Here is a 14,850-nt window from a genome sequence, read left to right as displayed (position 1 = left end):
TGACAGAGTTTGGACACATGGTTTGTTTTTTTATTTGGACTAGAAAAGAAAATTATAAGCAATTTCTCTATCTATTAGATTGCAATAGAGTTTGATTTCCTAAAATATTAATATCATATGAAAATGGGGTTGCTAATAAAGGGAGATAGGATAATAATTTTTCACTTTTATCACACATTTAAATTCAACTAGTCTCATTCTCTGAAATTCAAATCAGACAGGAACAATTTGTAATGGAGGATCACTTCAGAAATTCTATCAAGAACTACAATTTTTTACCAAAATGCGAACTTATATTTGACTCAAATCTGAGTTGTCAGTCAGCAGTTCTTCTGAAAAATCCATTGTTTTTTTTCAGTGATTCCTCTACCAAAGTGATAGGCAGAGATAAAGGTGCTACAGAAAGCTCCTTTAACAAGACTAAGCAAGTAAAATGTTTTCATAATATGAACAGGCTTGTTCAGCTTTTATATGAACAATATATGCTTGCAAAAGCACATAATAAATTTCTCTAGAAAAATAAACCACACTCAAAGAGTTATTTTGATACAGATTTAAATTAAATTAAATTTATTACTTAAATTTACTACTTCCAAATTTCTGGTCTAAGATATAATTTTGTTACCAAGAAGCATGTAAATATACATGTATTTAAGATACTTCGTAATTATTCTCGAATAATGTGAAAATAGTCAGTTCCTTTTCTAATACCTAGTCTATTCTACAGATAATTACATTTTTCTTTTCATACACTTAAAGGAATAACCTTGTACATAATGGAACACTTTAAAAATCATAGGACATATACCTTGCTTAGCTTTACAAAATATTCCAATCCAGCTTCCAAGGGATTTGTGTCACAGTTCATCTGTTAAAAAAAAAAAAAAAGAAAAAAGAAAAGAAAACGCCATCTATATATGAGGTACTGTCACAGGTTTTACTTTCATTATCATTATCATTATTATTATTATTATTATTATTATTATTATTATTATTATTATATGCATTCTTCTTTTTACTCCTGGGTCAATGTCATCTACACTACTGATGTGCAGCCTCCATTTGAATACACCATAAACTTCCTATATGTGATCTGAAGCAGAATATCTGCTATTATCCTTAATATAAAGCACAGATTTGTAAATCATTCACTTAACTTTCAGTATGCAAAGTAATACACACTTCAATAAGAAACAAGACTTTGGAACCTGCAGAAGCCTGAATAACTGAGGTATAAACATTAACTGTAACACACCAAAATGCCTTAGCTGGAGATGAAAATAAAATACAATGCCAGCTATTTTTATCACCTTCCCATCAAAGGGAAGAGGGACATATGGTTTGTTAGGCAGCAAGAATGAAAGTAGTTATACATGGACAAAGGGAAAGGATTCCCAAATGCCCAGCATTTCACCTTCGTGAGTTCTTTCCTTTCCAAAGAATTAGAAAAAAAATCAGGTAAGTGGAAATTATAATGGTTTTCCACAAATTCTCTAGCTCCCCTGAGTAGTTCTTTACTGTGAATGAGCAAATTCAGCATAAAGAATCTAATGGGAAATGAAAAAGTTCCAAACACATTATGAAGCAAAAATAATTGGCCTCTCATGACATAGTTACTACAAAAATAAAACATTTTCAGAACCTATCAGCCAAACCTTTGATTTTAGAAGACTAGAGCTCAGCAAAACCCTCATAATTTTGCACAAGATATAAAAACATCAGTGAATCAGCATAAGTGTCTCTTTACCAGTAATTAAATGTTTGTTGTAGTTATCTTTATTTAGAAAAGACACTGTTCAGAATAACAGGTTTTTCCTGTTCAAAGTAAATTTTATTTTCATGCTAAACTTAGAAACTGGAACAAATACTATCTTTGTTAAGTCTAACTATAAGCTGTATAGTCATAATGAAATAAAGAAAATAAACAGAGAGAATAATTAAAAAGTTTTATTTCCTGACCTCTGCCCCCCAGGCTCGGAAGCCCTTTTCTAGCCTTAAAGCATTCAGAGCATATGTTCCAAAGTTGTCAATTCCCTCTTTCTGGCCAGCTTCCATGATTGCACTGTAAAGAGCTACAGAGTCTTCTTTTCTATGATACAGCTCCCAGCCCAATTCACCTGTTTGACAAACAAGACTAGCAGTTTAATCAACTCAACAATGAAACAATCCTAATAAATGCAGTCTCTTCACTGGTAAAAGTGGGGATCACTGCTGTGTTAATTCACATTAGAGGGTCAATTTTGCAATCATATAGAAAGTCAAATTCCCTGCAGGAACCAAAAGAGGATTCATGCCCTAGATCTTAAGCAGAGGCACTATTATTCTAATTTAAACTGTAACTGAAATCAACATAGAAGGGGGAGGGGGAGAAGCGGACAATAAAACATAACTGGTAAGGAAAGGTCATGTGATGAAGTCAATTAGCAATTAAGTTTAAAGGCATTACAAGCAGATGATGAGTTGGCAAATGAACAGCAAATGTAACTGAGTGTAAATAATAAAGTGAGCATGTTTCGTCATATTTACTACACTTCAGCTGCTTCAGAATGCTCTGAATTCAGTTCATTGCAGTAGAGATGGACATAAAAAGAAATAAAAAGTAACCGAGAAAAACAAATACTCAGCACTTCAGTGTTACATTTTCAAAGCACTTGACAAACAATAATATACGGTAATCCAAAAACAATTCCTGACGTTGGTTTTGCAGCAAATACCACAGAGGTTATCAGAACTGGCCTTTTGTTCTGTAAAATAAATATTTACACCATAGGGTATTCTAGAGAAAAAGGTCTTGGAAAATTTGGAACAGACCATGACCAGAACACATCTGAAAAATCAATGTACTGCATTTCCTCACACGTTTAAAAATAAAGTGTGGTGAATCTACTACCTATGAATACATATTGAGATGTATTTTTCAATCTATTTTTAGTTATATTTTTTGGCCTCTTTCCTTCTTTATTCTGTCTTTCTTCTCTATCACTTACCTGTGTATGATATCCTAATGGCAGTAACAGCAATATCAGAGAGTTTCAAATGTTTAGACTGGAGAAACTTAAATGAAACGTCACTCAGATCCTCAGCTGTCAACTTCTGGAGGACCTGTCGTGCATATGGACCCGCTACACCAAGTACTCCCATCTCATCTGTCACGTTTTCTATTTCAACTTTGTATCCACCTCTCACTACCTCCTCTTCTATCCATCTGCATGTAAAACACAACAGTGATGTTAGCTTTATACATTAAAAATGACTGACTCATATAAACATTAAAAATGCTTTTTGTTTGTTTGTTTGTTTTTTGTTACTGTTCATCTTCTGTTGGGATAACTGGCACAGGAACTCTGGTGTCTGTGGTACAGTAAGGAAAGTTCAGAATTTAAATCGGTGGAATCCCAAAGTCCCAGAATGGTTGAGAGTGGAAGGGACCTCTCATCTGGTCCAATCCCTGCCTCAGCAGGGACACCCAGAACAGGTTTACCAGGACCATGTCCAGGCAGCTTTTACATATCCCCATGGAAGCAGACTCTACAACCTCTCTGGGTCACCTGTGTCTGTAAGGCACCCTATAGGCTCATGTTCACCTCGGTGTCCACCAGGACCCCTGGGCCTTTTCTGCCAAGCTGTTTTCCAGGTGGCTGGACCCCAGCATTTATTACTGCAAGAGGTTGTTCCTCCTCAGGTGCAGGACTCTGCACTTCTTGTTGAACATCATGAGGCTCCTGCCAGCCCATTTCATCAGACTGCTGAGGTCCCTCTGGATGGCAGTACAACACTCTGGTGTATCAGTCACTCCTACAGCTTTATGTCATCTGCAAACTTGCAGCGGGTATACTCTGCCCCATCATTCAGATCATTAATGAAGAAGATGTTATACAAGACTGGACCCAGCATTGACCCCTGGTACGCCACTGGTTACTGGCCTCCAACTAGACTTTGCACCACTGACCACCACCCTCTGGGCTCAGGCATTCAGACAGTTTTCAATCCACCTCCCTGTCTGCCCATCTAGCTCGTACATCAACAACTTGTCTACAAGGATCTTAGGGGGGACATTGTAAAAGGCCTTACTGAAGTCCAAGTGGACAATATCCACTGCTCTCCCCTCATCTACTAGGCTAGCCATTCCATCATAGAAACTTATCAGGTTGGACAAGCATGACTTCTTGGTGAATCCATGCTGACTACTTCTTTTCTATTTCCAAGATAAGAAAAAGAAGTGATATCCTAAGACTGAACAGAGATCTGCCTTTGGATTCAGAATGTGTTAATAAAACTCGACATACTAAAATATACAAATACATCTAACATAAGAAACCTCAAGATAAATTTCTGTGTTAACAGAAATGTACAAATGGGATTGTTGCTTCTTGAATATAGTATTTACAGTATTGCCAGAAAGTTTAGTTTTGAGTCTTGCTTTAATCAAATGCATCATCTGGGCACTGTCTTTCAGGAATCTCACAAAATAAATAAAAGGAGTGTATTTAAAATAATATAAATTACTGATTTGTTAAAAAGTGTTTAAAGATCTCAGGACCAGGGGAGTACCAAACAGGATGGTAGAAATTCTTTAAAAGTAAATACAGTAGGCCTACCCTTTTTAACTTGCATTTGGTTCCTGAATGTGCCAATGGTTCCCATGGGACTGTTATGAAGCAGTGTATTATCCATCATGTGTTAGGGTAGCAAATTCCAGCCTTTTATGTATTGATTCATTTTGAAGAACTGATTTGTCATCAATCTCCCATAAGAAATTTTTTTTTTAGTATGTGTGTACAGCCACTAATAGCCTTAGAAATGTTACTTCCAATGTGCATGTAATTGAAAAAGCAAATGAAGATAAGTCAACCTGCAACTGCTTCTAGCTCCTTTCTTTCTTTTATTTTGCTTTGTGACCCCAGAGCCCAAAGCAGAAGACATTATCACAGTATCAGGAAGACTTTATTACCCATCTCTGCTGGCCAGGTCATTGTCTCTAGGGTCAACCATGTTAAAAGGCAATTTTCTTTTTTACATAAGAGAAAACACTAGAAAGGAACAACCTTGATGTGTTCCATCATACAATGACAAATACAAACAAGCTCAATAACAAAACAAGAACTACTCACACTAGAGTATATTACATATTACTATCAGTAAATTATCCTATCCACCTTTTACACCAACAATTAATCCAGTATTCAACTGCTTATATTTCAGGATTCAACTTGACTGAGTTTCTAAGAAACCAAGATCAATGAATAAGTAGAATTCTCTTGAACCTAGTGCAAGGATTATTGAGTAATAATTAAGAATTTGGCACTTAATAAAAAAGGTTTCTATATTAATGTGACTGTAGAGCACTATGTACTTACTGTATCAAAAATAAACTCACCTCAGATCATGGAGTTCTGACCCTGAGCCAGTTACAAGCATAAATTCTCCTGGATACAGTTGAGAGACTGTTAGCTCAGCATAAACTTTTCCTCGTGGTGTTAACATATGGCTTATATTTGTGGTACCAACCTACAGAAGACAATTTTTAATTATTAAGGATGCAAATTAAAACCTTTGAATTCTTAAACATTATAAAATATATGGAAATATACATTTACTTGAAACAATAACTTTATATGTTTGTTCTGCTGTGCCTTAATAGGAGAGGTTACATACACAATTGGCCAAGTTTAAGATTTACAATGGAAATTTCATATTTTTCTTCATAGCAAAAATGAAAAATTTGAAATGAGATAAATCAAGACCTTCATAAATATTTGTTAATTGTGTATTAGACAAGACATTCTCAATAACAGATTTTCAGCGCAAACAAAATCAATTTCAGTTTGTTTGCTGATCATCAGAATAAAAAATTCTACTTGTTATTGTCATAAATAATCTTTTTCAATCATGTGATTAACATTTTCAGATACAAAAATTATAACATATCCTTTGCTCCTTACTTAAAGAAAAAAAGATATTGAGCTGGGTTATGCTTTTGTGGTCCTGATTTATGCACATTTTTCATATTTTATGCAGTTGTTGACTATTAATCTACATCTCTGTACATTTTGATCAGATACTGTGTAGAAATGTGATCTCTAAAGGCAAAATTTCAACAGCTACTTAGCTGTGGCTACAACATGTATGCATATTCATACAGATACTATCCATACAAACAGAAATGTGAATGCACCATAGCTGTTGTTCTGGTCTGATTCCAGAGACAGAATTTAATTTCTTTCAACTCATTCTGCTTCCATAAGAACCTTGTCAATCACCCAACCAGTGGCCAGATTCCAGCCAATGAGTGGAAAAAGTAAAAATATTGCAGATACTAACATTCCTTTGCAAGGTCATGCTACATAAACACAGTTGTTGTTACACTACAGGTGCATAGTCAAATCTTCACAGTCTGATGCTAGTCACACCCAATCTGCTTGTGACAGAAGAGTATTTCCAGTAACTTCACTGCACTATTTTATGATGCAGACAAGCATGAATGGCACCAGAAATCAGACAGCTTAAATAATCAACTGTTGTGAAAGCTGGATATTTAAGTGGGCTTCTAAGCTGTTCATTGTGTTTGCTGTCTTTCTTTTTAGCTTCAGCAACACTTATTAAATTCCATAGAAAGCACTCAATATGTCTTCATGGTTTCCTGTTTAATCTTGCTTTCCCTGCAACACATAAATATATTCAGCAAGTGTTATCCATGCCAGCTGATGACACAGTCACCTCGCCTCTAATCCAAACTATAGAAAAGACAAACATCAATCTATATTGCTATCACAAAATGAATACAGTAAAATATATGACTATATGGCAGTTCAGGTTCTCTTTTCTGCCAAACCTATGGGACACCATTCTTGTGTATAGCCTTTCCATTCTTTTGGCTCTGACTTATAAGATATCTACCTCCATGACTGTAGTTTCAGTGTACTTAATGTTTCCCTATACTTACTTCCTCTGGTGTCTGAAGCAGATAAAACCATAATATACAGGGAAAAAAAAAAAAAAAAAAAGAAAAAGGAAAGAAAAAAAAACTGTGCTAAAATGACAGAATCCCACTTCAGAAAGGAACAATCTGCTGGCTGGAGGTGTATCTCCGAAGCTAGACATTCTGTGAGAGTGTTTGACAAAGCAGGAAAACAAAAGGGACTCGTGGAGCGCTACCTGACTGGTAATGGGTCTGAGCCTTTACATCCCACTGCCCTTCTCTGACTCTTGCACTGTTCTGCAGTACAGTTGGAAGAGACACAGTGAACTGTTGCCATTCACAATAGGTCTCCCTCCAAACCTGATGGAGTAGCACTATTAAACATTAGCCAGCCAACCAGGCTGGTAGCAAGACCTTGTTGTTTTTTTGTTGTTGTTATTTAGTGGTTTTTGTTTGTTTGTTTGTTTGTTTTTGTTTGTTTGTTTTGTTTTGTGTTGTTTTAATTGTTTTGAAACAGAAGTGCTGAGGTACTACAGGCCAACTCCTGTTCTCATCCCTGCCGTCAGAGTGGTTCCAAAGAGTGTTTATCAATATGGTGGCAGGCACTTTATATATATAAGTATAAATATACATATAACATATATAATATATATATATGTAAAAAAAACAAACTGAGAACTGAACTGAGGACCAAGAATCAGAAACCTGAGTTATGTTGTCAGTGTGCCATTTTTGGGAACGGGATCATACTCTGAGGATCTTTGAGCAGAGTCAGACTTGTGAAGAAAGGACAGGTGTGAGTCTGAAAGATGAAAATGCTGAATATTTGCAACCCTGCCTGCTCTAGACAGGTAGCTATAAAACAGAGTAAGTATGAGGGGAGTAAAAAATAAGCATGAGCACATTTAAAAAAAAATGTTCCTTTGGCCATCCAGGAAGAATACAAAATCCCTCTATGGTCAGGCAAGAGCACATCCCACTGCTATCCTCTGCTACTTAAAGCTGCCATAATGTGGCACAGTCTTAGGCAGGCAGTTCCCATGCTAGTCTTAGCATGGGAGTTATTCTTGTATGGGAGTTGCATGGAAGTATCATTGTAAAATAATTCCATGTATCATTCCTATGGTCCTCTTCATATCAAGATCTGAAACACAGGAAGTTCTGTCTGAACCTAAGAAAACACTTTTTTAATGTCAAGGTGACGAAGCACTGGAATGAGTTTCCCAGGGATGTTTTGGTGTCTCCATCCTTAGGGATATTCAAAAAAAACATCTGGACATAGTCCTAAGCAATCAGGTCTAGGCGACCTGCTTTAGGTTGGACAAGATGATGAGAATGAGGTCCCTTGAGCATCAGCAACTCTATGACTCAATGATTTGTGTCAAAAGGTACTTTTTCTTGGGACTATTTTAGTACAAACTCCAGTGTTTGTGCTCTTAACTGAGTAAAATGTACCTCCTGACACAGGAATTTCTCCAAAGGACCTGAGTGCTTGGTATCTGAAAGATATTATGACAACATTATGTCTCATTTTCCATTTCTGAAACAGATCTTTTTTTGTCTAAATCCTACATTAAAACAGTTATCATCATCCCATTTACCTTTGGAACAACATTTGCAAATAGGTGATCCAGCAGCTTAACAGAATCAGTGCCTTTTACTTTAAACTTGCCAAATGGTGACAGGTCAATTACACCAACTTTTTCCATAACCTGTTTATACTCACGACCCACTGGGTCAAACCAATTTGTGCGACGAAAACTGGGTCTGAAACAGAGCATTTATAGACATAAAACACAATTTGGCCATTTTGTGCTCTTTTCAGCAAAATGTAGTCTTCAGTTTCTTCAGTTTAAAAATCATTCAAAAGATTCAACTCTCCTAATTGTAGGTAGCTTACACAATATTTTCCTTGGACTAATATAGCTTAATTATTAAATCCTCTAACAACAGAAAAGATATGGGTTGATATTTTATCAACCACTTCGTAATAAACTTTCAACTGTTCAAATGTTGGAAGAAGTAGTAGTCTGTCGTGTAAATTTACAGCATACTTTGTTGCTGAATCATTTATTTGATTTTAAGGTGTCAAAGGCTTTATACCTCAACAGCAGAGTGTGTCTCCTTATTCCTTTATGAGCCTCGTTTAGATTGGGACTACAGTAGCCCTGGGGAAAACATTTTCAGCATGCTCCCTTATGTAAGCAGGTAGGCAGGCACAGAAAAAAAAATAAAATAGCAAGGAAGACTGAACTTCTCCTTTCCTGATAATTATACAGACAGGAATGAGCTTTTTCATGAAAACATTACACTGCACCAAGGGAGAAAGTACAGATTTATTTTTTTTTCTATCTCTTTTGATAGAAAAAAAAAATCTCTTTTGATAGATTTTTGAACATTTTTTTCTATCTCTTTCTTGAGGTAGGCTGCTTTCTAACACCCCATCTCTAGAACACCTACAAGTTAACTCGATCTGTGTTTTGCAATGTCTGCATTATCAGAATGAAATGGATTCTAAAATATGGAAAAAACAATAACAGGTCTACCGAACAGATATCTTTTAGCAGAAATGAATGATAAATGTAAGCTTTCCATTAAGTTTAACTCAGCTTGCCCTTGCTGACAATTTCTTAGGGGAAAAAAAAAAAAAAAAAAGTAATATTTCATTTACTTATATCCAATTTCATCTCCAGGTTTGTAAAACCAGTGGGGTTGCTCCCATCCTGCATGAAAGCCCATGGAACATTTTGACTTCAGCAAATCATAGAGGGCACCGGCTCTCTCTGTTGGTCTCCCAGCAAATCTTTCCTCTTTAGGGTAACCAACTAGGGAAGAAAAATAAATACGTTACCAGAACAGAATGCATAAAAAACATGTATGTAAGCAGAGAAATCTAGAGGCAGGCTTTGCTGGAATTCATTTGCAGGATATAAACACAATTCAGAAAATATCTTCTTACCAATGTTATTAAAACCATAAGATTCTCTTGCTTTGGCTGCTGTGTATTCTGTGGTGGTCCACTTTCCATAGCGATTAGGGTCTAATTCTATCAGGTCAAATGGAGGTTCCCCCTCAAGGATCCAGTCACTCAGGTACTTTCCTATGCCCCCAGCGTGTATAATGCCATACCTTAAAAACAGAAAAAGTCCTCAAGTGCTATGTCTTTTTCTTTTTTTTTTTTAATCAATACTAGCTTATATTACTAATACATCTCCTATTCCCTCCCCTCCCCCCTCTTTTTTGGTTTGTTCTATTTTGTCTTGTTTTCCAAGATTATATGTGTTATTGACAGATACTTCTACTGCACCACTGTCAGTAGCAGAAGTCCACTAAAGTATGGCAGTTATGGTGATTATAGAAAGCTCTTACTATCTCTGAAGTTCAGAATTTAATCATCTTTTCCAGGAATGTTAACAGTTAATACTAAAGAAAGTTGTCTAACTTCTGATATCCATAAATAAACTTTCTAGACATAAAGTACCTCTTCTTTGTTGATTAGATTCAGTTAAACAAGACTCAGAATTGAAAACCATACTGAGACATTATAGCAGCTATGGTGAAGATTTACATTACAGTGGCAAGAACAACAGCACCAAAAATCAGGAGACAACATTACCAAGCAGCTTTAAAGAAACTGAAGTAACAGAAGGACTTCTATATTGCTCCACTGAAAATCAGAGAATGTAGTGGAACTGAGGGTGAAACTAGGAGAATTTTGCAGCGGTGCCAGAATGGAGAGCTGCCTTTTCTTACTTGATTTGCCTTCTCTGTTCTCTGCTACAAGAGAGAGAACCGGTTCCAGAACATTAATGCTAAAATAATACACAAGTAGGAATGTTCTGCTACTAGTCTGTAGCAAAAGCCTGTCCTGTTTCTACCTAGTAAGTGTGTGAAGCATCAGGCAGTAGAGGAGGTCTCTTGTTAGAAACTTGTATTAAAGGAACCATACCAGACAGCAAAGGTAAGTACTCAAAAGTTATGAAATGATAGATCAAAGGTTTTCTTATTTAAGTATTTTGTACATAATTTGACCTTTCAAAATGCTCAACATCTTGATGCCCAAAAGGAGAACTCTATGTGTGAAACATGCTTCTACCAGGTAGCTGAACTGGACAACTGGTAGACAAGGAACTTCAGTACTGCAATATGTGTATGTCACCACTCAGTATACATGCAACCAAACAGCACTATGTAATGCTGAATTACAGGCATTTAAGATTATACATTGAAATGGTTAATGACAAATAATTATTAATAACAAAAGATTTAAAACTTTTGATGTTATTATATCCATGAATTAGTTTACTGTGTCTAAAAAAGTGCCTAAATATCCTTCTGTCACGTGAAAATTAATTATTAGTTATTTGTGACATCCTCCAATGAGCAGAACAGAAAAATCCTTGAAGAAATATGAAGCCAATGGAAAATCAGATTTAGATTAGCATGCAGAAATTAAATCACAGAGACTCACACTGAACAGTCATGCCAAAACTTGAGCTGGTGCTCATCAGCTCTGCATTCTGAATTCTAGGCCCTGAATTAAACAGCCCAAGATCTTATGAAAAAAATAGGATGTAATCATTTAATCCTAACGCATATGTGTAAGAAGAATTGGTCCTGGCACTTAGTCCTGGCACTTCCTAACTGTAGAATACCTGACATCATAATGTTCATGATATTGGTTTGATACAGTAGTTTTTTTTTTCTTTTTGTTTGTTTGTTTGTTTAACAAAACTAATATCAAGTAGTTGAGTGCATGAAGCAGTTCTGCAAAACATAATCCTTTAGGACATTCAGCAGAAATCTTCAGATTCTCACCCCAGTTGATATAGAAAGGATGACTGCTTGTCAACTGCCACTCTATAAGTACTACAGAAGAGCTAGCCATTTCTGGTGTTAATTTAGTTAGACTCACTTGGGCAATTCATGTGTGCAAGTTTTGTGAGCATAGCTATGATGCCTTCAGGATCAGCTCCAGAAGTTTTAGCCAGCTCAAGTCTCTCTGCACCATTCACTACAGCCAGAAGCACAGAGACCATTGCATGACTGTGGATGGAAACAGACCAAATGCACTGGAAATTTTTAGGTTTATTTGAAGACTGTGTTGATGGCAGGGTAACCTTGGGAACAAGACAGACCAGGAGGCAGCCCTGCAATGTGGATTTGCTAGGTCAGGTGGAGCAGTGCACCTTGTCTGACTGGTCTCCACATTTTGCAGAGCTTTTCAGCATTGTCTCTGCTCATTTAGTTGATTCTGTGTGTGCTCCCCATTGGGCCTACATCATCAGAAATGTTACTGATTACCCAGGGTGCCCAAATCCTTCATCAGCTCAGATAAGGAGAGCTGATAGTATTAATATATCCACTGCTATTCTTCTAAGAAGGAATGACGTACATGGTTTGCAGGGATGGGATAGGATGGGGTGGGATGGGATGTTACAGCTGTAAAGAGTGGTACAGCTTAGGAGTCTCTGTCTTCATATGAAGATTTCAAGAAATTGTGCTTTAGTGAACACGAACTGCCCTCTGCTCTTCTCTCCTTTCAATCCATGCCAGCCTTGCTTTGCTCTGTGGTCTTCCCCGCTGTCCCTTTCTTGTTCTTGTGCCTTACTGGTTTGTGATATATTGCTTCTCACCAATTTTTGGCTCCTGAAACTTTTCACTCCACTCCTTTTTTCCTAGGAAATCTAAGTCCCTGCACACCATGGTCCCTTTTCTAGTGACTTTGTTCAGCCATTTTTCTACCCCATTTCTGCAGGAAAACTATTCAGTCTCTGGCATTAGAATACTACTGTAGATAGAACTCATGAAGACAGTGAATCTCTGTCAAGTGTTTATGAGCTGTAACTTCTCTGAAGGCTTGTGAATGGGCCTTGCAGATAGATTTTGTGAAGAATGGCAGAAAGGCATATCTTTAGGAGAAAGGTCACTTCTGCGAAACATGAAGTTCATTCTCAGCAAATGAGGAGGTTAGAGTTCTTCAAAAGAAAGACTTCCCCCAAAAAACTGAACATGGCAAAATGGCATATCTTCCAATAATCTCATTCTTTTGAAAGATTACACTGCTTTGACACCAAATATGGTCAGAAAAAAAAAATCCATCTTATTGTTAACACTTTCAAAGCTATAAGTAACCAAAAACAGACTTAAATGGGAAGCATTGAGCAACCTTGATAATAAACAGTGCTACATGCCCTGCTAACTATACTTATTAACCTCTTTGCACATTAAAATGTCTAGCATGCTGCTAATTTTAGATAATAAAAATCCTCTAAACTAACAGCACTAAGTCCTCTGTCACAATGTCCCTGCTAGCTGACTGTGAGATAAGGATTTGCTAATGTACACAGAAAATTACAACACTGGCAGAAACACTGCAGTGACCCAGAAGCACAGAACAGAGTCAAAAGTCCCTGAAAAGCAGACAAAACAATCCAATGACAGCAACATAATTGTGACCTGTGTCTACACATTTAGAGATTAATCAAATTCCTGAAATAAGTTGTTTTAAGAAACTTAAGCATATAACATGGGTCTCTGGTTATTCCTACATGGAACTTTGACTCTGCTCCTATTGACGCCAAATGAAGAAAAATGGGCTCCAAAGTCTGGCAACACGGTAATGAACTTAAACAGTCTTTCTGGTGAACTAGGACTGGGCAAACCACTTTTGTAACTATAAGTTCTGCAGATGTTACTAAAAGATAACAATTTTGTTGGTTCTTTTTTTTCAATCCAAGCAGCAAAGGTGAACACCTTTCACAATGAATCATTGCAAAATTACCAAACCCTTTTATTTTGAGGGCCTCGGAAAGCATGTTAGTAATACTGCCTTATCTTACGATCTGAGGGTTTGTTTGGTTTGGACTAAAAGAAAACTGGAAAAACTTAGCTGGATTTTGAACGGCAAATTAGGCAATTGGAAAAGCAATGTAAACAGAACGTGTTCAATAACATGTGCCTAGAATTGCATTCAGTTCATTCTATCCATCTTGAGACAACAGGCAAACTGAGACAATTAAAGAAAAGTCAGTAGGAGCTTTACCACTGACTTCAGTGGAGCCAGAGTATGTAAGATGCAAATCACACTCAAAATAAATGTCATAGTGGGCAGGAGAGAATAAACAACACCAGAAAAACACCCATTCTTGTCGTCACACTAACCTCGTCACATTAACCTCTTCATTTGCTTTCTTCCAACACCCAGCAACATCATTTCTCTGCTCAATCTCCAACAGTCAGAACTAGGACTGTATCCCTAGAGCAGTAAGTCACCCAGTGTGCCTGCAGTCCTCTATGCTTAGCATGCTTTCAACTCTTCACCCGAAAGTTATTACTTCTGATTAGAAGTTCTTCCTGTAACAATTATTCCTGCCACAACTTCAGTGACACCATTTTCTGCATACCAAAAAAGTATTGAACACAATGTAATTGAAAGTGATGCATAAAATGAACTGGAAAGTGTACTGCAAAGACCAGCACTTTCATGGCTTCAGCTTGCTCCACAGACATTACCAAGTCCTACCCACTTCTTGCTGATTCATAAAGTGTCACAGATATTAGCCTCCACAATAAAAGGAGGAAACAAATTGAAAGAATTGTGAGAGTTATGAAAAAGAAGAAAGAGAGAAGGATAAGTTCACAACATGTGGGTAGTGGTTATTAAGATTATTTCCAATCATATTTTATATAGGTACAAAAAAAAGAAAAAGAGAAAGAGAAAGAGAAAGAGAAAAAGAAAAAGAAAAAGAAAAAGAAAAAGAAAAAGAAAAAGAAAAAGAAAAAGAAAAAGAAAAAGAAAAAGAAAAAGAAAAAGAAAAAGAAAAAGAAAAAGAAAAAGAAAAAGAAAATCCATAAAAATTTTGCAAAGTTCAAGCTAGCTGTCATTTTAATAACAAGACAGACAAAAGTTCTCACAAAGAAATTTACTC

General features: G+C 36.4%; 1 protein-coding gene across 1 annotated transcript in view; it reads right to left on the bottom strand.

Moving 5' to 3' along the window:
- Positions 1-14,850, bottom strand: part of DMGDH (dimethylglycine dehydrogenase) — a 50,522-nt gene that overhangs the window by 16,486 nt on the left and 19,186 nt on the right. Inside the window, exons 8-14 of the mRNA XM_040541605.1 lie at positions 9,879-10,048; positions 9,591-9,744; positions 8,521-8,686; positions 5,378-5,508; positions 2,988-3,205; positions 1,960-2,117; positions 809-868 (exon numbers count right to left, since the gene is read on the bottom strand). Of these exons, the coding sequence (XP_040397539.1) occupies positions 809-868; positions 1,960-2,117; positions 2,988-3,205; positions 5,378-5,508; positions 8,521-8,686; positions 9,591-9,744; positions 9,879-10,048 (1,057 nt within the window). The remainder of the gene's footprint in view (positions 1-808; positions 869-1,959; positions 2,118-2,987; positions 3,206-5,377; positions 5,509-8,520; positions 8,687-9,590; positions 9,745-9,878; positions 10,049-14,850) is intronic.

The sequence above is a fragment of the Cygnus olor genome, chromosome Z (assembly GCF_009769625.2).
Source record: "Cygnus olor isolate bCygOlo1 chromosome Z, bCygOlo1.pri.v2, whole genome shotgun sequence".
In the NCBI taxonomy this organism is placed as follows: Eukaryota; Metazoa; Chordata; class Aves; order Anseriformes; family Anatidae; genus Cygnus; species Cygnus olor.
The sequence above is the reverse complement of the archived record's forward strand: the minus strand, read 5'-3'. Positions and strand labels throughout refer to the sequence as shown.